This window comes from Amia ocellicauda, chromosome 3 (assembly GCF_036373705.1).
Source record: "Amia ocellicauda isolate fAmiCal2 chromosome 3, fAmiCal2.hap1, whole genome shotgun sequence".
Taxonomy (NCBI): Eukaryota; Metazoa; Chordata; class Actinopteri; order Amiiformes; family Amiidae; genus Amia; species Amia ocellicauda.
This window is the reverse complement of record NC_089852.1, coordinates 13,351,443-13,377,332: the sequence shown is the minus strand read 5'-3', so window position 1 is coordinate 13,377,332 and position 25,890 is coordinate 13,351,443. Positions and strand designations below refer to the sequence as shown.

Sequence of the window (25,890 nt, the reverse complement as noted above, 5' to 3'; positions counted from 1 at the left end):
AAGTTCACTTCAGTTCAGCTCTCTGTTCTTTGGAGAGCTCAGTCATGAAGCCATGGAGAACACAGAGATACACAACTATGCTAAACTATATAACTAGGATTTTCTCTAAAAGGACCATGGAGGATTTCCTTTATATTCCTAATTTGAGTCAAAGGGGGATGAGTACAAAATGTCCAGACAGCTTTACTCAGATCAGTGGCTTCAGGAATGGATCCTGGATGAATCCCTTGACTGCACTGTTGGGTCTTGAAAGGAAAACAGGTCTAAAATGTAGAGGGAATGTGTTACATCCTCATATGTCATGAGCATGTGAGCATACAGCACATATCGCCTAGCACTGCAGCGGGCAGGGGGCTGTTTTATCACAGAGGCCAGCTCACTAGCGATGGAAACATCATGGGAACAGGGTGATAATAGGCCCTGCGGTTGTGTAAATTGCCAGGTTTCAGTGAACATTATTTTCAACACTTAATCCTTCTCCGGACTTCAGAATCCACTGGTTACAGGAGCTGCCTGTCTGGTTCAGAGGAAATCAAGTTGGCGCCCCGCATTTCTAACATTTTCAAACGGATGAATGGTAAATGAAGAAATATAAGTCAGTCCAAAACTCCCCTAAAGGAAATGTCCAGATGAGGTTAATGAATCCCAAATCAGCCACAGCAGGGATGGTGTTTACTATAAACAAAGAGCTCCCCCTGGCCTGTTTGTGTTAATTACTCCCACACAAACAGAAGCTGTTGGTATGGCAACCCGCCCAGCTCCTAATTGAACCATTATGGCAGCAATTACAGTGCAAGACGGCGCTGGAAGCCTGCAGTGTCGATAATAAGGGCGGGGGCCGGCTGAGTGCCACCCACCAGGCTGTAATATGATGAAGAAGCCTCTTAGAGGTTACAGAAAAAGTAATTGCGGTCGCAGTCTGCCTTCGCTGTTGGAGGAAATGCTCAGCTTTCCAGCTTAGATTGAGTGCCCTGCCGTCCAACACAGTTTCTGGCAGGACCTGATTGGGCAATCTTTCATGGACTGCCTTTCTGGCCTCTGTTTTCACACTACTCCTCTCGCTACCCATTCGCCATCAGTTCATCTACTGCTGAGGTTATACAGAATAGTGTCCCTGCCAAACCAAGTCTCCCAGGGGTGTTTGGCACAACAGCTGTAAAAGCGTGTCTGTTATGTGCGACTTTCATTGAATTTACAATCCAAATTATCGGTCACTTCCCATTCAGGTCTGACTGCTATAGAGTACAACCGGGGTTTTCTATGCCACTCTGTGGGATGTCTATCTGCTTCAGATTTCCAGCGAAACTAAAAGAGGCTCGTTTAAAACATGTCAAGTTGGATACATAAACACTAAGCAGGCCCTTACTATCTAGCACAGTATTTACTCTGCAGCGAGTCCAAATAATGTTTTTTGGGAGTATTTGGCAGATTTAAAGACTAGTGTACTTTAAGTAACAGAAAATGGATTGCAGCTACAGGCCTGGCTTTTGCTGGCTACAAATCAGGTGAACAGCAGGTTCCAGGGATAGTATAGGTCAATGCTGATGTGCTTTAAAAAAAACAAGCATGAAACATAACACAGCTTGGCGAGCAATGTGGCAAAAGAGAGAGAGCGGGAAAGAGAGAAAATAAAAGAAAACTGCTGGAGGAGGGAGACTGGCACCAGAAAAAGAGATTTGATCCATTTGCAAAATTCTGAGCACTACAACCAATCCCCTCAGTTGGTCTCTGTTTTAAACAAACAGGCATGAAACCTTAATTGCCTTTCTGAATGGTGGCGTGCCAACAGCAAGCTGATGCCAGATCAATCTGTAAACTGTGGGCCAGTGCCAGCTCACTTGGCAGGGGTTAGTTAGGAGAGAGCGAACTGGAGACTGTCACAGAGGCGGTCCTGTACAATCTCTAGCGGGGTACTGGGCCTGAGCACTACAAACAAGAGTTTAAATCATCAGCACTCTCTGACCGTATTCCTGTATTCCGCTGTCTCCGTGTTATTTCTCAGTTGTCATTTCTGCTTAGCGTCTTTGTGGCCACTCTAAAAACGTTCTTCCCGCAACAATGGACGAGGAACAAGAACAGCAGGGGTTCTCCCATAAACAGCTCCCCACTAGCTCCAAATTACATCTGAGGAGGAGCTTTAACCAAAAGCAGGTCCAGTTGGCTTGGCTGAGAGGAATAACAGCAGTCTCACAAGCAGAGCACGCTGTGAGCTGGTAGCTAAACAAAACCTGATTGTCTGAAATAAAGGGAAAAGTAATATCACATCGACTGTTACTCCAGCCTTCCTTTAACACTGTTCTCCTTGAGGCAGCCTAGCACAGTGCCTAAAAACATCTGTTCAGGACCTGGTACGGCAGTCTCTAAAGAGTCCATTTCCAATCCTCCATGACACCTTGCCGGAGAGCTACTTCACCCTGCAGGCAAGGCTTGGGCACCTGCCAGGGGGACCAACAGATGGTCCTAAACTCTACATGTGCATGGACACTTCATTATAGGATGCCCTTTACTGAATTCGACCTCTTCCTTGAATTAAAAAAGGCAGATTATCATGATAAGAAGAGGTCATCTCTGTTATAAGCATGGGGAACATCTCCTGTTATTATTATCAGTAAACTGTGTTTTTTAGGAGAAATAAGAAAAATCAACACTGTCAGTTGAACCATGTCATTTATGGAGATAAATGGACACATCAAAACAGGACTTTACTGTTGACAGTTTGAGACTGTAGTTACAGTGTCATCTTTGCATCTTTGATTATCTAAAGCAGTCCCCCACCCGAAAAAAAAAACACTTAACATAATAATCTGATTGTGTGAGGTAAAATGATGTCCGTCATTTGCAAGATACTGGAGCAGACTGCTGCAGAACATTTGGTCACCAGATTATATCAGAAACAAAGCCGAGCAAATGGCCGAGCATTGTTTACATGAACTTCAAAGACCCTGTCCTTTTAGCAATGTTACGAGATGGCACAGGGCAGCTGATAGAATCTGCTAAATGTTAGTATATTATTTAGAACAGGCCCCATCAGAATTTGTCACTGCAAGCGATTAATGCTGTGTGCGTGTTCAGCTAAAACAAACATATTGAATATCCGGAGCCCTTGCCTTCCCAGAGCCCGGCCAGGCTGCGGGGGTGTCCTGTGCAGGCAGCCACCTACCAATAGCTTGGATGCAGTGTGTGTTACGGTCCACTATGTGGAAACTGTGTTGCCAAGGAAACGGATTGCGGGCTGGCTCTTCTCTGGGCAGTATGCTACGCTCAGGGGGATTGTGATGTCTGTGCCACCTGCTGCTGATGGTCCACGCACAAACACTCACAGAGAGATCCAGTGTCTGTTTTCTCTTTATAAACAAAGATATATATGGAAAGGACTGGGCTTCACTTCAAAGACATCGAGAGTAGCAGTGAATTGGAACTGTTGTAAGAACAGGTGTTTGTCAAGAAGTTTTAGGGTGGGTGATCCAAGGGTCATAGGAGCGTTCTTGGGTCAACGGTGCTCCCACACAGCTCAAGTAAGGCTTTGCCACCACCTCACTGTGCATCACCAAACTTACATGTTTGCTCTGTCTCTGATTGTGTACCCAAGTTCCTACCTTATTAGGGAATTCCACATAGTGTTCGAAATGTTCCTTCTAATGTAACAATTTCAGAGAAGTAAATGTCAGCACTCAAGGCGGTTGAATAAATAAGTACTGTATATTGATGCAGAAGCCCAGACTTTAGAAGCCGTTTTGAGAACTGCAGAACCTCAATGTATTTGAGGACACCGACCACATGTATGACTTCCATCTCCATGCTATGGAAAAATAAACTTCTCAAACTCTTTGGATTTAATCCTTCGATCTCTTTCCAGCTCTTTTTGAACTGAATTTCTTCATAACACCCAGCGTTAAATCCTGGCGTAACATACATCTCACATACAGAGGCCTAGGAAATTTGGAAAATACATTTTGTGCCCAGCTAGATAAATATCTGTAACATATATGTCACAATGGGTTAAGACCAGTGGCCCTGATTCAGCCATCTGGCCCATGTGCTTCACATGGCCCCCTACCCTTCCCCTATTCTTATTTAGCACAGTCAGTAGAAGTAGTTTCCTCCCTTCACTTTACCATAATCAGAACCGAAACCCTCTGTTCACCTGTACATGGCCTGCAGTGAAGCCCAGGGCCTGGCTGTCTTTGTGGTCTGCCTGGCTGTATCCTCCTTCTGATTTATAGAATGTTTTTTTTGTTTTTTCGGTTTCATTTCTCTCTCACAGCATAGGCACTATTCTGCATCTGCATTTTATTTTTTGCCAGTTTCCCTGCTTAAATAGCAACAACCAACAGCTGTAAAGATGTGAGTTTGTAAAACGTTACCTTTTAGTAATGACAGGCAAAGATCACACTATAATCAATAGCTAATATATGGTTAATTGAGTTTACCCAAGAACACAAAAGGGACAGAAGTCTCAAACATAAATATTATACCTATATATATATATATATACCAAAGCTGGATAAAATAAGCTATAGAAAGGATTCTGGATGAAAAGACCTACATAAAGACTACATAAATGAAAAGAAGATTAAATAAGATTTGCTGCTGTGACTGGAAAAGAGACGCTGTATGTCAAAACATCAGATTCTCACAGTCACAAGTCAGATCTCTGACTGTGTGGTTATGCAGTCCACTTACCCCTCGGAAAGCCCAGCCATTGGAGGAGGGGAAGATAGAGAAGGAGCTCTTCTTCTGTACTGTGGACCTGGAAGGAGGGCAAAGAAACAGAAACCTTCAGAGTTTGTTCTGTAAACACAGTGACTAGAGCAGCGTCCATGTGATCCTGCTTATCACACCGTCGCTGCCCTGGACTGGCAGCAGCTAAGAGAAAAGTCACTTTGATTCTAGGCCGCCACACAGCCCAAGTTAAACAAATTCCCATTGTTAGAAGACATTTCAAGTGTGGGAAGCAACTGATATCAACTTCAATGCACCGTATCACCTTATGAAACACTCTAGCCCCTTTGTGTCTGTGCTGGGCAAACACAGAAGGTAAAGCTGCAGTGTTCTGAATGCCTTAGTTGTGAGAGGTACAAACCACATCAAAGACCGACACAACGAGTCCCTCTGACCTCACTCTTAACAACACATAACCTACACCTTGACTCATGGGCATTTAGAATAGCTGGGGAAGATAGTGCAGCTAAAAGGAAAGGAAAATAAGTCTTTGTTTTTGCTGAATCTGGATTTAAGTATACTTGGCTATATAACCCTTTCAGCAATTAAGACAATTAACATGCTGCCCAAGGAAAGTCATTGAACAGAAATGTGACTGCTATTTATATCCTCAGACTGAAAAAGTTAAATTAACCGAACAATTATTTGTGGGGCACCCTCAATTTGAATAGTTTTGCGTAATTCATGCAGACAATACATGTGGGCCCAACCCATGCTTTTCCCAGAAGCCAATGAGGAGAGATTATTCTGTTTAGTTGGGTGGGTGGTTGGTTGTATTCTTATTGATCAACCTTCTTTGTCTTGGAGAAAAAAAACATGTTTGAACGAAATAGAGAAAGGACCTCGGATTGTACAAGCGCCATAGAAGTGGCAGCAATCGATAAAGAATTCTTCAGTGGCACCACAGGGGAATAAAAGACTAGCAATGGCTATTCAAAACTGACGCTTTCTGAAGTCACATTGCCAGAGGCCCATCTGTAATTCAGATGATCACAAGGACTTAGGGCGGACAAAAAAAACCCTGCCTGTTATCTCAACACTGATCATTTCTCCACACCTCCAACATTCCAGCATTCCGCCCCACCTCCCTCGCACTGAATCCCTGTGCACTGACACGAGAGCTCTTTCAATTGCTCTTATTGAGGTGTGAGTCTGGCTCACATAAGGATTATAGTACCGTGGCTAAAACCTGCAACTAAGTTACTAAAAATACATAGTCCTTACCGTTTCTGAAGCCATTAATGGAGCAAGCATTCTTCTAAGAATTCTTTGAATGTGTCTGTTTTTGCAGACGTAACTGCATTCCTGCTCCTTTCAGCTGGTAATAAACACTGTCTCTGTACAACAGGAATGCAGCAATAAATGTGGCAAAATCAGAATAAGAAGCATCCCATCAGATACCATTCCGTTACAGAGGTTCAGTTTAAGGAGGTGGGGGGTTCTTGTCAAGAATTTCTTGTTCATTCGATTAGCATGGCCATACAATTTAGTTAAGCACTGAACCGGTCTCAGGGCCTACGAGATGCTCAAGAGAGATCGTGTTTGTGTCTGCTCTGTTTTGTGCTTAGGATTTTGTCGCAGGTGTATTATCTCCATGTCAAGGTTGTGCTTTTCACATGTCAGGGCTCTGTACATTGAAATGGTTTCTTTACCTCACCGTATATAAAAATAATTAAAAATGTTCTTTCAGTTCTAAGGATTACAATGCCCAGCAGTGAGAAGACTTTTTTCCACTCTGTAATCTTCAGAGTGCTGAAAGCTTCCCACAGGACTCAAGGTCAGTGTGTGCAGTGCTGTGCGAATCTGTGCCCTTCGCTGCCAGGCTTAAACACTGTGTTAGTGTTAACCACTGAACACCTCCCCAAAGACTCTCAGCAGGCTATTTCCCTTTTAATTACCCACTCCCCTCTTTCATCTCTGATGTCAGTCAGAGCGTTCTGAATGCTGACAAAGTGGCAACCAATCAAGGTCCATTAACAGCCAGCAAAGCTAAAAATACATTACTGTACACATTACCCCATTGTTGAGAAATGCAGCTGTGAATGCGCAGAAGATGATGGAACACTTCTACTTATCTCAGGCTGAAGGGGAAAAAAAAAACTTTTGCTTTTACTTCATGCTGATGAAGGCTGCTGACAAGGTTAGCCTACGGGAAACACACAGAAGGAAATATCAAATGGAGCCGATATCTCAGAGATGCTCTTGTGACCTGCAGCCAGGACCTCTGTCACCATACACACCGTGAGGCTCTTGTCAAAACATTGAACAAACACGACAAGTGCATGAGTGTGCGTAGAATAGATTATGTTTTTATGGTTTTACCTTATTATTTCATCAAATGCTTCACACTCGTTAATCCACATTTTCTGCCTGATATTGTAATCTAGCCTATTCCTCAAAGTCAACAGAAAGTATCTCGCATTCTCCCAGGTTAAAAGCTTCACTAATGGGCTCCAGAGCAGTATGTAACTTGTTTTTGTCTGCTCCCACCCACTTTCTTCCAATCCCAGATGATCAGCGATTAACCACTTTCTCAAAAGCAGGAATTCCAATCACAAAGAATAGAGAAAACAATAAAAATGTAAGGCCATCAAAGGAAATAATGCCAAAGTAATGTCAAAGATTTGTTCCCAGTGCAGTTAAGGTGGGAGGTTGCTACGTGACTACAGACAAACAGATTCCAAGTTACATAAAGGAAAACTGTGATGCCAAGTCTTTACTCATGTGTTTTGAAGTGGCTTTGAAGTAAATAAATCTGATTGTGAGAAATAAAGATGCATAATTAGACAGACACACAAAAATATACTTGGAATAATAGATTTTTATTAATGTAAAGTTATTTTTTTCTGTCTGTTTTGTTAGCGAATGCTCCAGTTGAAGATATAGTCCCCGTGTCCTGGGATCCCAAAGCCATTCTTGGCTAGTTCTGGCTTGTCCACTAGAGCCAGTTAACCTTCACCTTCCAGAGCTATGACAATGCCCACATGCTCATTGAAAATAAATTAACAGCATGATTAGATTGACTAGATTAGAACAGAATGGCTCTTGGCTCTCATTATTTATCAAGGGTCGGCTGGCCTTCAGTTTTCTCTAAATTGTGCAATCAAACTCAAGAGGGAAGGTGATAAGCTAAGAGGTTATTTCTCCTCTCTGTTGCACCTACACATGACTTTGATGCTATTTTAGATGTGTTACCAAGCATATAATTGTATAATTTGTATAATAATGATTAATCTCTGCATTTCCTCATTTAAGAACAGGGTTCTCCTCTTGGAGCTTATCGATATCCTCTACCAAGAACACAAGACAGCAGAAACAGCACCCAGAGCAAAAAGACTTTGGCGCACTGCACAGATTTTTCATTTAACAAATGTGGTCTGGCAAACCAGCAGAAAGAAAGAAACAACAAAAAAGCACGAAATAATGATCTTCAGCTGGTTCCACAGAAGCCGTTCTCACAGGAAACAGACACCCATATATGGAGTAACCCCAAACTGGAGTGTTGTTGAGGAGCGCAGCAGTCGGGCTGACTCACCCACTCTCTGCGGAGCTCTGCAGTGTTTGTGCGTGGCAGCGGGTTGTTTTTCACCTTGCCCACGTCTTTGCTCAGAAAGTCTTTATCACAGGGAAAACGCATAGATCATGCTTTCGCAAGGGGGAAAGAATACTGGGTTGCAGTAAACAGAATTGTTCCATGAGAACACTCAGCTGCATCAAACCCAAGTGGAACATGAAAAACACTCAGCCGCTGCCCGTGATAACATTTAAAATGACAAACAACAAGAACGGAGATGAGTCTTGGCTGCTACCAAGTAGAGCTCTAACACACTCAGCCTCCTGCTTATACTTTGGAGCAGTACTGCTGGAGGTTCTGCTGAGAGAAGAGGAGGGATGCCAGATGTTTTCTATTGGGGTGCATCACATATTACTGTCGGAAGCCAGTAGGAGCAAGGCGCATACTGAAACAGCTGGTCCTTGATGGCTGTTTGCGGAGACCCCAGCTTTGCAGTTTACTATAGCAGGTACATGTAGCAACCATGGTCAAGGCCAAAAAATAGCAGGGCTTCAAGACACATTAACTCCATCCCCTGCGTTGCCCCAAATGTTTTAGTAATATCCCTGCTGTTGTTTTTGTTTCTGCTGATGCTTTTCAAGTTCATAAGACTAATGTACCCACTTTCAAGTGTTCTACAGCTGCTGAGAGTGATTTCAGGACAGACTACCCCTACATAACAGCCGACATCCTCATAAATTATTACAATGAACTGATAGCTTCTTAGTCTTTTAACATGCACTGTGGTTTTCATATTATGCTCACATGATGTTCTGTGTCAAGAAAAAGCAGGCTTAAATTAAAGATGAATACTAAAAATGGAGAATGAGCTCTCAAACGAGAGTGCCTTTGTCAGAGGAAAATATGTTAAACCAGGCCCTACGCTCTCATTTAATACCTGGTGCCCCCCTGTGGTCATCCAGGGAAACTGCAGAATGCGGTTTCCTGAAATGTTAAGCCGGGACATTCATTAAGGCATGATGCGATTCCTCTATGGAACAGTACATTTTGTTTTTGTTTATACTTCTGTCTGTCTACTCATCCGCCTAATCCCAGCAAAGGAGTAACTGTTTAATAGTCAGACCATGTATATTTGTGCATCACACCCACATGGTCACATCGAATCCTGTCCTTCAGTGGTGGTACTGGGAAAGTCTTGCATTACGTAATGCTGGTCAAAATGATGGTGTTCTTGAAGATCTCCATTTGTCCAAGTAGGAATGTTCAGTATTTCAGGCTGATGTTTCAGTCATGGTTTGATGCAACTTACTGCAATGACTAAGAAACAAAGTAAAAACAACAAACTATAGTATCCAAATTTTCTAAATCAAAATGATTGATTCACAGTGAAAATGAAAACATCCTCTCCTTGCAAGATAGTGGAGACAGAAATTGTTTAGCACTGTAAGAGCTTCAGTATTTAGGTTTGTCTGTGGCTACAGGAACCGCAGACTCCTGTGTACACACTAATGGAGCTCGCTCTTGATCCATTTAGCGGCTAATGATTTATTGTAAAAATCTTCATTGCTTTATACAAGAGCTTTCAAATGTGAATCATCCGCTGTGTACCACCAGACTGCATTTCTTTTCCCAAACCATTTTTAACAACATAAAGGGCAAAAGCAGGCAAGCTGTGTGGTTCCCCAATCCTACTTCCATATCACTCTCCGATTGCTCATTATATTGAAAATCCCCATTATAAGTACATTGTAAACACTGCCACATGCTAAACCAGCACTTAAATGCAGTTGTAAATCTACCATCTGGATGGAGCAGCAGAGACCCCGTACATATTTGGTTTCTAGAGCAACCTAGAAGCTCCAGGAAAGACCACTGGGCTCGATAGCAGAGGTGGCAGCAAATAAAAAGGGAATAGGAGGCGACAACACTGGTGGTGGTGGAGGCAGGCTCCTTCAAGTAGATTTTTCTATTTTGGGTTTAAAATGGTGCATTTCGAGCATGAAAATGGTCATCCCAGTTCCCAGCCATGGGAACCTCCAGAGTACAGGCCACTTACGACTTTATTGGTTCCTGGAGAGCTGTCGTAAGTGGAGCCATTGTAAGTCAAACATTTATTTCCCATAGCCACATAATAAATAATAGTTCTGTTCCTGGAAACCTATTTCATACCCTAAAAATAACATAATTTTATGTGGAAATGGAGGTAAACAAACATATTATATGATATATATATATAAAGTGAAGAGCAATGTGGCAGCAGCTGTTTCACTAAGAAGCCACTATAAGCTGTACACCAGGTCTACGGACATAATCTCATCTCAGTCTCCTTCAACTGAATAAATCAACACTAAAATGAACTGTTTTACAGAAAGAAGGAAGTCTAAGATGCCCCTTAATATTAATGAGCCGTTACACTTAACTCACAACTGTCCCACAGGGTCTGTTTGTCAGGAGATGGGCTGTAGCTAGTCTAGGGAGATGTCATAACAGTCCCTCCATGCTCATACTTGTACATATTACAGACTCCAGCCTGTCAAAGGTAGCTTGTGCTCTTAATATGTAATCTGACATACTAGATTCTGCATGATGACTTAGTAACGTGATTTATAAACACAAGTCTTTAATGTGATTTGTTTTACGCCCTTTCCAAGTTGAAAAGTAGAAAGCGGCATCATTCGTGCACGCAATGAATCATAGCTGGATAAATAAACAAATAAAAGTATTCATACAGTGAACCAACACCAACTGTGAAAATGACATATTCCCTCCCTTGACAAAGACTGAGGGTTCATCTTCACCACATAGCTAATTGATTGTTTCAGTGTCTGATATGCTTTTCCAAAGTTGCCATTTTGCACTACAACATGACTCAATTCCTTTTTGTTGTTGCCAAGAGATCAGTCATTCCCCAACACTACATCCTTTAACCAAATCGGTAGACCAAGAATGGCAAACCTCAGGGGGAGTTAAACAGCAGCAACAAATCATTAGATGGCATACAATGGAACAGTCAGCAAAGCAGACCTGACACAAGAACAGGAAGTCTTAAAGGTGGCACCCTGGCCAATATCAAGCCCAACTTCTGTTGCTTGCACTCACCACAGACTGTGTCAAGCATTGAAAAAGTTGGGGGGGGGGGGGTTCAGTGGGGCGGTCGGAGGGGAAACGGACTGAAGAGAGAGACGCAGTGTGCTGGCAGGCCTGGCCTCACATCCTGACTTTATATAAGATCACCTACAGCAGGAAACACCAGCCCACTCTCCCCTCCTCACCTGTTTCCTCCATTTCTGTTTGTTTTCCATTCACACCAAACACTTGCTGCCATGGATACGAGGCCTGTAGATTCACATTTTTAGCTCCACTGTGTTTCGTGCTGTTGTTATTCCTGCACCCCAGCTCCTCTCCTCCTCCTCCACCTTCTCTTCCCCCTCTGTTCAGAAAGTCATGAATCAGTCCAGGGCAGGATACGATTTTCAAAGCGCACATGCTGTTTAAGCATCAACTGTATCCAGAGCCGTGCCAGCGATGCTTAATGACAGCCGGTGGAGAGGCGAGTGCGTTTGAAGGCCCTGGCTGTTTGTCCAGGTTGTCTCAGTGTTTAAAGTCATGTCGTAATTGACTATCTTCAAGAGGGTTCGTCTAAATGTTTTCTCACCCAATTAGCAATATGAGCTCAGGGGGCAAGCGAGAAAGTTTCCCTGAATGTTTCATTCATGAGATCCCCAGCAGGAAAGAGATGGAATTGCATGGAAAAGCTTGCAAATAGGATAAACGGTTAGAAATAGATGAAGGACCATGAAAATACTAGTTAATCATCTGGTTCAAAAGCTGCTGAACTGAAAACAATATAGGCAATCAACATCAACTCCAGATCACACTTTTTAAAATAGTTTACATGAGGGGCACATGGCTAGGTAGGTTGGAAAGGCAATGGAAAAATCACACTGCAAAACAGCATATTGAACAAGAAAAGCCGATGCATTATACTACCTCTTTAATTCCCCTTACCCAACTGAAGCAGATATGTCACCACAATCTTTGCTCTAGTCTTCCAGATCCAAACAGTTATGTTAGAACTGTGACAACAAGTCTGCTAGAGTTGTCAAAAAACCTGGCTTGTGATTTCAGGGGACTATCAGATAAGTCACATACACTCCAAGTAAGTAATACTGACACAACAACAGAAATAAAAAATCTCTTTAAGTCCTACAAGTGAAGACCACATTCAAAAACGGACACATTCAATAACAGCCTTGTTAGACTTATGGTTTGGCAAAGAGCTCCCCCTGGTGGTTTAAATGACTTGCAAAATTTGCCATCAACAAGTATCTGATGTGGGAAACCCAGCCTGAGAGACTGGTAAACAAACCAAGAGCAATTTGCTTTCTCTTCCTTGAGATGTGCATATTATTTACCATGTCTATGTTAATTTTTTTCTATTGGAGTTTTAAATGTAACATCATTAAACCTAGAGGCTTAGAATGTTCCTTTGGCTATTGTCATAATTTGTTGACGCGCAGTGACAAGTGAAATTTAGCAGCAGGCTCAAACCATTCACCCAGATGCATTTACTTTTCCTCATCTTTAGTTCATCCACTTTTCTGTCTACAGTTTTTGGTGTAGAATGGCTTTTGCCAAAGTCTAGAAGACTCCGGAAAACCACTCCTAAATCTGGAGGGAAAAAATGAAAATGTACTAGTCCTGAAAAAGCCAATACCTGGGTCGGGCTTACATTCAGGAGTCCTTGGAATCAACAGAAGGAGGAGAAGAACAACTTAAGAGAGTAGCACTGGGAACACCCTACGGAAAATCCCATAGGACATCACATGCATGATGTAGCAGAAAAATCTGCAAGTTTAAGGTCTTCAGGAAAGTGTAATTGGAGTTCTGAAAAAGAATGTTACACATCTCCACATCCTGCTCCCAGTTTCAGTACTGTATCTTTTACATTTTATATTCCCTGTGCAATCGCTTATAAGATGTCGGCTTGCATTTATACGGGCAAAGGTGTGTCCATGAGGATTATGTCACATTGCAGCTGCTGGAGAAAGACCAGCTGCTGTGGAGACAAGGTGGTGAGGAAGTTGATTTCCTAGCACCTTCCAGGGATGACCGACAGACAGCAGTCTCCAGGACAACCAACCCCTCCACCCCCTAACCCCACCCACTGTGCTAAACAAGCTGACACTTTAGAAGGGACACTGGACTTGAAGTCTTAGGTTTTGAAATGAGTGTCATGCTGTGAACACAGACAAGAAACATTACAATACATTATCTATAGGTCAGGCCTGGGATCAATTTCAATTGTGTAATTTGCACTTCAAAATAATTACATATATTACAGTTCAATGACACCATTGTCATGCTTAAGATGTTAAAAGTAAATAAATATAGAGTGTCTAAAGACTAATTTTGCTTAGTGATCATCACAATATAGAATATACTGGTTTATACTGCTTTTTAAAATACCTTTAATGTCATTGTAATTCTACAGCATAGTTGCAATCAAATTAAATACATCATTCTAATTTCAGTTGTCACTGGTCCATCCAACAATTCAATAAAAATACCTTCCGGAAATCAGAAAAACATAATTACAGCTGTATCCCTCCACGCAGGTAGTTCTGCTGAGTGTATAATGCATGGCTGTGCCGAAATAAGACACTTCCATCTGATTACATAGCAGATTCCTCTACGCCTTCTCAATGGCTGTGCTGCTGCTCTGTGGCCGCACCAGTCATCTCTGCAGTTAAAACACAGAGACAGGTTATACATGCAGGATTTTCAGCTAAAACGGTGATGAAGGTTAACCCAGCCCTTCTGGAACTCGGGCTACACTGCCAGCCTGCAATAGCCACCACAACTGAGGCCACGAAAAGCGGTTTAAAAATCACCAGCATCCACTGGGATCCATTTCAAAGAATGCAGTGTCAAGTTTCAGCCTGAAACATTCACACACTCACACACACAGTCATGGATTATTGGAAATGTATCCGCTGCGGCATCCCCCATGGCTGTGACCTCTTGGTGTTGGCTTCAGGGGTTAATACACACCCACATAGCTTACAGGGTGTTTGTCTGAGCGAGGTGATGAAGGACTGACTGCTTCTTGTCACAGCTGCCAGTGCTGAGCCACAGTGGAGTTCACGTTTATCCCTAGCCCTATAGAAGAAGACTTTTTGAAAAACATTTCTGGCTACTAGCACTGCCCTTACTACATGCATTACAAACATATTTAGTATGTTCTAAATTTTTCACGTTACCTTTAATTTTTATTTTATTGATATCAGTTGTATGCACAGAATGAACAATGAAAATAAGCCTCAAAGCTGCCCTATTTGAATATGCTGGCTCATGTATTAGGAGAGATTACTTTTATTTGTCTTCTCCTTGAAAATGTAATATACAGTAGCTTAAAAATAATTACTCATAATTTGCTATAACTTGACCTTTTTTGTTAGGTTCCCCAAGTTTAAGATACACTTGGAAAAGCTAGCAGGGGGGATAAGTCAGGAGTTGGCGCTGCCTTTGAGAGCAGCTCTAGGGCCTGTCAGGTTTCACACATCAGGGGTCTCTCCCTATCGTCTCACACCAAGCACCTGCTATGTTCACCAGCTGCAGCTCAGTGTACAGCGTGGCGCAGTGAGGTCATCGTCTGAGGAGTGCATTGTGGGTGAGGATTTTCCCTCGCCCACAATAGAGTGTAGCAAACAGAACGTGCCACAGAGCAAATTCACACCCTGCCTATTTTCAGCTTGTCTCTGTGCGTGTCAAGAAGATTCAGAAAACATTTTGCCTCATTTTTAAAAGATAAAACGCCCAATAAGGCCTTTTTTGCTGTTGACATTCATAGTGTGTTCATTTTCTTGCCAAATGGTCTGGCTAACCCCAGTGATCACTACAACACCAGTTTCCAATTGTTTTTGTTTGATTTTGTCTATTAATTTATTTCTACACATTGCATAGAGGGAAAAGGCACATGCTATATAAAACTTTACTACAAAGCCATACATCCTGACAGCTTAAATCCATTAAATGCATGCAGCAGATATGACACAATGGCCTTGATGGAATTAAGTGTTTTTTATGAGCCATCATAAAAGGCCCAGGCATTAATCCAGCAAGGTGGCTTGCCATCCCCTATTGGCCTGTCAATCCTTTAAATTCACTGATGTTTCAGCTGAAAAGGACCACGGACACATGGATCACTTGGGAATACTTTTAATCACTGCCCTTGAGGAAATATGAGTGGTTGCATTAGAAATCTGCAGTCAAACCTGCACTGTACCAAACACAGCTCTGTGCTTTAAATAGAGCTTCAGTTGCAGATATAATGGCTGTAGACATATTAGTGCCACTGGAAAGAGGACCTGAAGGAGAACAGGGACAACCAGGAATTTCCTATTCGAATAGCAAAATCACATGATTTTGGCATTAAGCAATGCCTTTTATCCAACTTACAAAAACCACGGAGAGTTCACGCATCTACAAATGCTAGGAGACAACAAGTCCTTGATTTTAAGATTAAATTCAATGACAAAACACAAGAAGGTTACATAATTTGAGATGCACAGGGTCCTTGCCCACTTGAGCACCACGTCTACAGCTTTTGCACTGAACTTTAGCCTTGTTATCCTGTTGCTTTCGTTTGACGTGAGCTCATACACTTACAAACATACCTCATTCTGTAATATGTACTATTTATTTGATTGTGAAGGGCTGTGGAATGTATTTTCCCTGTGGATGGTGCTAACAAATGCATTTTATTACTACTATTATGAGTAATTCTTTTTGGCTTCTAAATGAGGTAGGCCTACATTACGGCATACTCACATCAGCTGCAATAATGTGGAGGAGGTGTACATATCCTCCATTGAGCCACTGCACAGATACCCGGGCATGACTGGCTAAATATGGTTAATATATTTGGCCTGCTCTCTCGCTGCCAGCCCATGACTCAGTCCCCTCAGCTGACAGCCAAGGGAGCTACTCACACTTCCTGAACAGCACAAATGTTCTGTCCCAGAAGAAGACAGCACAACAAAAACCCTCTCTCTCCCTCTCTCTCTCTCTCTCAGAACCACTAAGTGCCCCCTGTACATAAATTCCGGATTTATACGAAACATTCAGAAAAAACAAAGGCATGTTTTTGGCACTTTGAGTGTATTCCTTTTTTACTTTATTTCCTATTCTCAAGACCCAGAAAAGAGGAAGGTAACAGCTTTTGTTGTTGCCGTCATCGACTGCTCTCTGCAGCTGCCATTTCTCTCCAAACCCCAGTTGATCTCAGTTCACCACCAGGCTTGCTAATTTTTTTCAGCACACTTAGCATGGCTTCGGGAGTCAGTCATGCAATCAGAGGAACAGGCTATGCATGGATAGGACGTATGCAGGACTGCTCCCTTTAGCCACCCAGCAAGAGACAATTATGTGAGCAAAAACATATCATAAATATAAAAGATAACTGGGAGTGGGAATACTTTCCACTGGCAAAAGGATGTTTTAATCATCTTCATAGTGTTGAAATTTAATCCCTCTGGAGTTAGAATAAGTATTTTGGTTAGTTGATCATAGATCCTGTTAGATTAATTAGTTTTGACAGAAACATTCTCTGCAGTCTAGATGCGTTTCCACGTAAATAATGTTGTTTAAAGTAGTAGATCTCAAGCTACCTGAGTGGAAATTAAAGTGAATGAATAACATCTGAAGGTCATTAATTAAGGCATATAACACCTGCAACTAACATCATTAAGAAAGTAAAGATATGCTATGCTTCCACTGTATTTTTTATCTCTTGATTTCCCTTTAATGTTTGAATGGTTTTAAACATATTTGCCCTTTTTATTGATTACAGACTTGGTGATAAAGCAGTGTGATTCAGAATCAGCCTAGTCAGGTAAATAAAGTATGGAGCGATATATGTGGGGGGGTTTCTGAGATCACGAGAAACCATGGGAAGACACGGCAATGAGGAAATGCGAGAGGCCGATATCTAAAAGCATTTGCAAGAGGACATGAAAGTTACTTTGGGGAAGGCAGAAGAGGTCCAGGTAGGTGGACCAAAAACCACCTCACCGTTTGTGAGATTAACGAGAAAAACACTTCCGTCCTGGTCTGCGGCCTTGCTGACTGAAACCCCCCCAGAATCTCCTGTGATCTTCCAGTGTTAATATTGAATGTTATTTATGTAGTTTCCCAGCCTGAAGAACAGTTTGTAACTCAGAAGACTGTGTGTGTGTGTTTGTGCGCATGTTTTTTTAATAAAATACCATGGGACAGTCCAGGAGAATCCCCAAGGCATCCCGTGTCACTCTCAGGGGCTTGCCTTTCTGTTCCTCATCAGCACTGTCTGTGACCTTCCAGTGGCTCACGTTAAAAAAACTGATTCTCCACACTGTGCTCTGGAAAGGAGAAGTGCTATCAGCTGTGAGAATCAACGTAGAGGAGATACCTCAATGCACAGCACTGTGAGCACAGCAAGTGGCATGTCAGTAGAAATTATTAATAACAGGTGTTGTATTTCAAAATTGCACTTGATTTGATAGGGATACTGCAAAATCCCCCATGAGCACCAACGCCTTTCCTGTGGTATGACAGAGTTTATGACAGATTTGTCTCCCTCCTGGGCGGCTGTGTAAACTGAGTCATGAGTAGTCTTGAGTGTATGTTTTAATGTTTTTAATTGATAACAGTTATGTTTGTTTTGTTTTATTTATGTTTTTAATCTGGGCTGTAAAAAAATTCTATAAAACTTAATGTCACACTCTCGGTCAATTTATACACCAATTGTTTTTTTGGGGATAGTGGGGGGATGGATTGGGGAAGTGAAGATCATGCTGTGAAATTAAACTAAGTGCAGCAAAATAAAAACAAAATCAGAGATGGACAATGATGCCAATTCCCCAGCATGCCACAAAGCACCCTGCTAGGTCCTTTTCCAAATCATTTCTAGGGAAGATATGAGCGATTCTAGCTCTTAAAAATGATCTGCATTGGAGGGGGGGCCCATATCCCTGGTGCATGGTTTAGATATTCCTCTTAGCTGTGGGAGATGAGGTTTCCTCAAGGTAAGAGGGATTAAAGCTGACCTTTTAGCCAAGCAGTTTGCTGGTTTTCCAGGCCTTTGACAAATAGCAGGTAGTAGATCCTGTTATACAATGAGCTCCGATTACACATTAACTGCGTAGCGGTATTAATAAGAGGCCATGCGGTCCTTCTTATGCTTTGGTGTTCTGAAGGGTCACCACTGTTTCACAAGCCACATGTTCTTCTACTTAACTCACTGACACACTAACCCTGCAGGCAGCAGCCGGGAGCCCAAGTCTTAAAGGGGCAGATAAGAATATAAGAACATAAGAAAGTTTACAAACGAGTGGAGGCCATTTGACCCATCGTGTTCGTTTGGTGTCCATTAATAACTAAGTGATCTAAGGATCCCAGTCTGATTTTAAATGTTCCCAAATTGTCGGCATGAACCACATCGCTGGGGAGTTTGTTCCAGATTGTCACAACTATCTGTATAAAGAAGTGTCTCCTGTTTTCCGTCTTAAATGTCTTGAAGGCCAATTTCCATTTGTGTCCCCCGGGTGCTGGAATAAATCTGGTTGCTCTCCTCTGAACTGCCTCTAGAGCAGCGATATCTTTTTTGAAATGTGGAGCCCAGAACTGTACACAGTATCCAGATGAGGTCTAACTAGTGCATTGTACAGTCTGAACATTACTGCCCTTGTTTTAAATTCTACACTTTTCACAATATACCCTAACATCCTGTAAGTGGTGTAAGGAGACCTGTTATGGGGAAGTATTTCAGAGTAACACCACAGTGTACATGGTAAAGTAAGTCCTGAAGCAGACTGCTATGCCACAGTACACTGCCCATCAGCCAGCATTGAGACCAATAAATATCCCTCCCTTCAAGGTGTGAATCTATTTCACACCTTCAGTTACATGAAGATTCAGAAATCAAGAGTGGAATAGTCTTTAATGTATAATGTGTATCTGAAACATTCCAGTTCAGTTATTCCTTCTCTTGGCTACCCAAAGTTCCTCAGTTCTTCGAGAAGTCAATTGTCTCTTTTAGCTCTAATACAAGTCAACTCTGAAGTATCCTCCCCTAGGTTTGGCAAAGAATTTGAAGATTCTTTCATACCTGAAAAACTCCTTTCTAAGTTGTCAAGTTGCATACCATAAAAAATAGATGTCTAAGTATTGCTTTCAGGAACGTTTTTAAAGTGGAGCTGGAAAATGATGTCTTACATGGCTGGTCTAGAATACCTTCTTGTGTGGTACTGTGCAGTAAGTATTTACATAGGTACCCTTAGAACAAAAATTGTAAACCACCCCAATTCATACAAAAAATGGCAGATTACTTCTTAAATGTTAAATATGTTTTCTGAAGGGCCACAAAGAGGACCTTGGGGCAGGACACATACATGTAAAAGGCTGCCTCAGGTATGGAGCATGTCAGTAAATCTGGGCCGATGTTTCTTGTATGCCATGACAGAAATGCAGACTTAGTGGTACCGGGTGGCTCAACCCCCATTGCTCTCTAAAAGCTCCAATAAATGTCTTGCCAGCAGATAGTACCGTACTATGTGTTAGTTGATTAAATATACATAGATAAGAAAACAATAAAAAGATCAAATAAAAAAGAGGCAACATAGCATATATGGCTTCAGGCCAGAGAATATAGCATTACCATGACTATGGCTCCAATGAGTTTTTCAGTAAGTCTTCAGCCTCTGTCCACTTTACATCGGCTTAAGTGAGCACATTAGTCAACATAGTTCAATGCACAAGCCTCTGAACTTCTGAACAAAAACAGTTCAATCAGAGATTTGATTTTTCTGACATCTCTTTAAAAAAAATGTTGGTGCCAGTTCTGATATTCTCATATTCTCCACAGTTCCACTGGATTCCTTTAAGTGACGGCCTCCCCTTACTATCTCTGGTCATAAGGTAGGAGTGGGGAAGGAGGGGTGGAGGGTGCAGACGGTTAACAGAAGAGCCGGCTGCTTTTGAAGTTAGTCAGTGGAGTGTAAATTAGGATTCCGAGGAGTTACAGTGTGTAGTCTAGAATATTCTGTCTTTGATGGGTGGGTGCTAACATTTAGTGCAATATTAAAAGGTGCCCGGAGCATGTCAGAAGTCTAAACCTATACAAAAATTTAGATTTAAAAGACTTTATAAGTAGTGGCGTGGATCACCCAGTGACAATTTATTCCTAAAGTGTTGGCAGGTATGAGTGCTTCAAGAGAGCTGTAACAAAACTGGAATGGTTTCAACCTGTACCATTCCCACACTCTTTGTTTTACAGCGCTGTCGGCCACAGCAGATCACTGGCCCGAGAACAAATCACGACACTGACCTCACGGTACGGTGTCCACAGTCTCTGCCCTTAGTGTTTGTTCAGGCCCCTCTGTATGTTCCTGGTGTGCCCAGTGTGATGAGTCACCAACACTATCGCCGTGCCACTCCCTCACAGCCGCAAGCTGTTAACCTGTCCCCCTGGCGAAATGCCCAAAGGCACTAAGTCAGCAGACCCCGCGTTAGGGAAACAATACAGGCAATGTTCCAGATAACCTGATCATAAAAGCACAATTCAATTCAGCCATAAAAAACACTCAGAGCATTAATATGTATCAGTTGGCGCCATTTCAAGTTCAAGGTGTCAAATTGCTTGTCACATTTTTTTTTTATCTTCCTTAAGATAATTTGTACTACACACAGACAAACAGACTATACACATGAGCTGAGTAGACAAAGTAGGTACTGTATCCCATTGTACACTGTTTTTTTGTTATTTTTTGTCTTCTGAAATATGTGTTGTGTCAACAAACCTGTATTGAAACAACTTCCAGTTTCCCCTGAACTGGCAGTGTTTGTTACAGAGAACAATGTGCATTGGAGTAGCCTAATATGTCCATTAACTGGATACATTGATGTTGTTACAACAAACCTCTATTACAGTTACCTCAATTGCTGCTTGAAAATATACAAAGCTTACATTTATAAAACAAAAGCACCAGCTTTCACAGCAAATCATTGTGGGGAAAAGGGGATCTTCCAGCATTATGAGTTTTTCAGTTTCCTTATAACCCAGAGAATTCTGTTTCACTTTTCATCACTGAGCGGTGCACAGACAATACAAAGCCAGGCCACATGTATGTGGGGTTTACGGAGCTCTGGTTGAGTAGAGGCCACTTCTGCTTTGGTCTGTGACAGAGCTTTGCTGTTACTAATGAGAGAGGGGGGGACTTTTCCAACCATTCTGAAAATCTCTCAAGGTTTTCAGACACACTGCCGAAAGTAGAATTCTGGTTGGACTGATAATGCTGCCTTGTAAACACATCAGTCATGCCCTGAAGGGATGGCTGCACCAAATGTCCTTATCAGAAATCTGGAACAATGCTTCAGCACTTCACTGTTTGCTGTGCAATGCTCAGGCAGGCTGGGGTTGAGTGCTGGAATACCTCCCCGTGCTAAAATATCTCTATAGGCCTTTCAGCACGAGAAGACAAGAGGAACACAGACGAAAATAGTAGGTGAGGGTATAGACATTGAAGCAGTCAACACTCGAATTCACTCTTCTGCCTCAGTGAAGGAACAAGAGATTAAATATTATACATTCGTGTATGTAAGGTGCTGAAGAGACTTGGTTCAAAATAAGATTAGAACAAAGATCTTAAGATGCTTCTGACTATAATTACCTGTTGAGTTGCAGCCCTGCAAAACGTATGCAATGTTACCTTTTTCGCAGTGCCTTTGTTTTAATAAGGCCACTGTCGTACCTTCAAATAAAGGTGTTGAGTCAAAAGCGGGTCCTATTGCGGTTTAAGCAGATATCAGTACATTTGTCCGCGGACTGAAATTAAAGAATAATCAACGCATTTGTATTTATTTTTTATATCAAAGACACGTGAGAGCTTTCACTGGGTAACTTTTACCCCTGAGACGCAGTAATCATCATGTATACTTCATATTTCTGACATTATAAATCAATAAATAGACATTGTGTATATGTAAAAGAGCATGAAACAAGGAAATTAATTATGAATTATGATAATGAAGGCGGTAAAAACAACAGCTGCAAGGTAGCACAACCCAAGCATTTTGAAAACAACGCAAAAATGTTTCCTGATGTCGAAGGCGTCCAAGCATCTGAAAGAAGATCAGATGGAGATACACGTTTCCCCTTAGATGGAAAGGAGTTTATTGCATGTGTATATGTGTTTAATCTATGGATCATTTACAATTACTATATTTAAATCAATACAATTGGGGAGCTGTAGTAGCACTACTGCCTTTCATAGCTAGTTCAAGTTTTACAAATGTGAATGGGCATTTTTAAATGCAACTGCTTATTTGTCATAATGCCATGATTATGTGCAATATATGCTATTATAGATAATCAACATTAATAACATGGGTAATAGCTATACATATAAACACTTGGAGTGTGCAGCTGTTGATCCTTTCATTCTATAATTAGACAGCTGATCCAAAACTTTCAACTCTTCTTTCAACTATTCTGTAGCCTATACAAAATACAGTGTAATACACTTATAGACAAAATTGCTTATGTATTTTGTACATTCATTGTTCACATACGAGTTTTGTGCCAGAAAGTTATCAGGCGCTTGCAAGATGTCAGCTTTCTTTCATGGAGGAGTTGTGCCCTGAAGGCGCCTATCTATGTCTGACATCACTCGCAGCTGCTGGAGAAATGGCTGAACACATACAATCTCATCAAGGCTCAGAGAAAGGCTTTTTACTAGTAGTTTCTCGAGACATCAGTCAGACAACAGACTGAAGAGCATAACCCCTTCAAATTGATAGCACTGGAGTTGTAGTTTATAACTTTTAAAACTTGTCAGGAGGAAAGGAAAACACACAGACATGTTACTTACAAGCTGAGCAAATGGCAAATGCATGATAATGTGTCTGTTGTTCAAACTCCTTGCTTGTAAAATTGAAACCATTATTACTGATGAATAATTACTGTTACAAACGTCACTTTCCCAAGAGTCACCACTAACTGCATGTTGTGGTGGTTTTGTCTTAAAATACAATTTGATACATTTGATAATTAAAGTCTGTATCTTTCAAAGAAATCTTGAAAACTCTGCAGCCACTATCCATATGAACGTGATTAACATGCCATCGTGGGATTGGATTCCCAAGCCTTTTGCAAGAGAATTAGTAGTTTGGTAAGGACAGGGTTATGTTGCTAGGTTTCTGATTGCTACTATTCCTGTTTCCCATTATAGAATAGGAGTGTCACACCGCTGTCCTTGACCACCACAGTCTCATCTGGCTTTTGCTCAGGCCAAGCTCTTAGCCTCATAACTGAGCACATTAGTTCGCACCGACTCAATGAATTGCACACTCCCATCCCAACCACCCCACACATCCCCGGGCCTCAAAGCCAGCCAGAGTCACAGATCTAAATGTCTTGTAGGTAAAATAAGCACTAAAATGCCACATGACTCAGATTCAGCAACACAGTGTGTCAGACTTCACATTTGGCGACTGCTCAGATGGAACAAAAGTCAGAGGTTCCCACGGCCTTCAAAGTCTCATGTTTGACACCCCTGCTGGAGATGCAAGTGTGCAGATTATTACACACTCAAACACAATTGTCTCACTGAAGCATTTTCAGCAGTTTTTACTTTGGCGTACCCTTAAATCACGTTGTGTTTTCTACAAATGCAATCCACCCTGAGAGCGATGGCCGTGGCTCATCAGAGATGTTTGCCCTGTGCACTTGAAAATGTTAATCCATCCAAAAAGAGATCTGCCACAACAGTTACCACAAAAAAGGCAGAAGGGAGGTGCAGTCATTTGGCGTAAAGCGATCAGTTGTGACAAAGTGTGACAAAGGCCCTGCCTGAGGGATTATAGGAATTCATGTTCACAGTCTAAACCTGATCTGTTAATTCCAAGTCCCCAAATGAAAACTAAATTTTAGCTGTGAACCTCAGTTTAATTTGGTTTTAGGGCACCTGAACTTCTAGTTAGACACTCTAAATTAAAGACATGGTAAACCAAATAAAACATGCATTGGTGAGCTCCCATCATTACATCTGCAGGACACACAATTAAACTAGCATGCTTTTGACTTCTTTCTTCTCTCAAGCAAAACAATCCACCTTTTATTTTAACAAGGTTGGCTGGCAAGTCTCAAATTAACTTTTTCTTCCAAAGAGTTTTCAACAGCCGCTCCTGCACACACGCACACACACACACACACCCGCCCTGCCCACTGCCAGTTTGCCAAACACTCCCTTAACCAGCAGCTGCTCAGTCAGTTGGTTTCTTGAACTTTGCTTTGGCAAGGCCAGATATGTTCATACCCTGGGAATAATAGAGTGAAGCCACGAAAGAACATTCCTCTACAAAGAAGACCATCCTGTGCTGAAGATGAATTCAACATATCTGCGTAACGTTTTGCTCACACGGCCATGTGGGACAAGAGCACAAACAGTGAAGAGACAGATGAGAGACACTGCCTGGTTGTGATGGGAATATTGGCTAATCTTTCCTATCTGAAGGTCTTCGTTGGAGGCACAGCTGTGTTAGCAGTGAGCCCAGAGGACAAGAGTCAAAACATAAGCCTCAGACTGCTGTTTACACCCTGGCAATTTGTTATTCACCTCGCTGGCAGCTTCATCTGGGATGTAATGAAGGACTGACAGGAAGAATAGAGTGTTTTGAAACACATCTACAAATGACTTGGTTGTAGCAACGCTCATTTATAATAATGTGTTGTTAAACCCAAATATAGACATACACACAACCCAGAAATATGATGGTACACACATACAGAATAGTAGTATTAACCTTGAAATACTTTGAGTCAACAAAAGTAACTACTCTGGTAGAAATCCTGACATGATCCTGCAGGATCTTGCACAGGATCTTACAAGATCTTATAGGATCCGGCACAAGATCTTGTTCAAGATATTCAAGGATCCTACAATATCCTATAGGAAGGATCCTGTGCAAGATTTCTACAAGGGTATAAACTGCAGTATTACAAAATAAACAACAAGGAGCCCCAAAGCCAACTTTATCAATTAAATGAGATTTACAATTCCTGGCAACGTGCAGTATTGCGTGTTTTGTGTACTATTTCATTTGTTCAGTTGGGAAAAAATATTTGTAGCATTTCATACACCGTAGTTCCCATAGCCTCGGCTGGTATCCGCAGATTAGTCTAATGTCCAGTGCGTGTAGAGCAGATTTCCGCAGTTCTGCACTTTGCTCGTCATATAATTGGTTCAAAGGTGCAGGTCGGTGCAGAACTGCGGAAATCTGCGCTACACACTCGACAAAGCAGATCTGTGCACTGAAGCGGCCAAGTGGGAAACAAGTCCGTCTTTCTCGGCCAGATGACCACCGCGAACAGCCCGTTTTCCACAGGTCGGGGACTGTGCATGGGGTATGCAGATCTCATACAGTAATAACGCAGCTGCTGTCTGCCATCAGACATCGCCAAAACAGCTGAGTAATGTTATTATGAGTAGTATGATTATTATTCTTTTGTGCTCAAATGTTTGTATTGAATACATCTGATTATTTAACATCACAGAGCAGTGTGTCCAAATATTTAACCATGTTGATTATACTGAATTCAAATATTGGCAGATTCT

At 41.8% G+C, this 25,890-nt stretch overlaps 1 protein-coding gene across 1 annotated transcript in view; it reads right to left on the bottom strand.

Moving 5' to 3' along the window:
- arhgef3 (Rho guanine nucleotide exchange factor (GEF) 3) overlaps window positions 1-25,890 on the bottom strand; it is a 95,514-nt gene that overhangs the window by 69,070 nt on the left and 554 nt on the right. Inside the window, exon 2 of the mRNA XM_066698257.1 lies at window positions 4,684-4,750. Coding sequence (XP_066554354.1) covers window positions 4,684-4,750 — 67 coding nt within the window. The remainder of the gene's footprint in view (window positions 1-4,683; window positions 4,751-25,890) is intronic.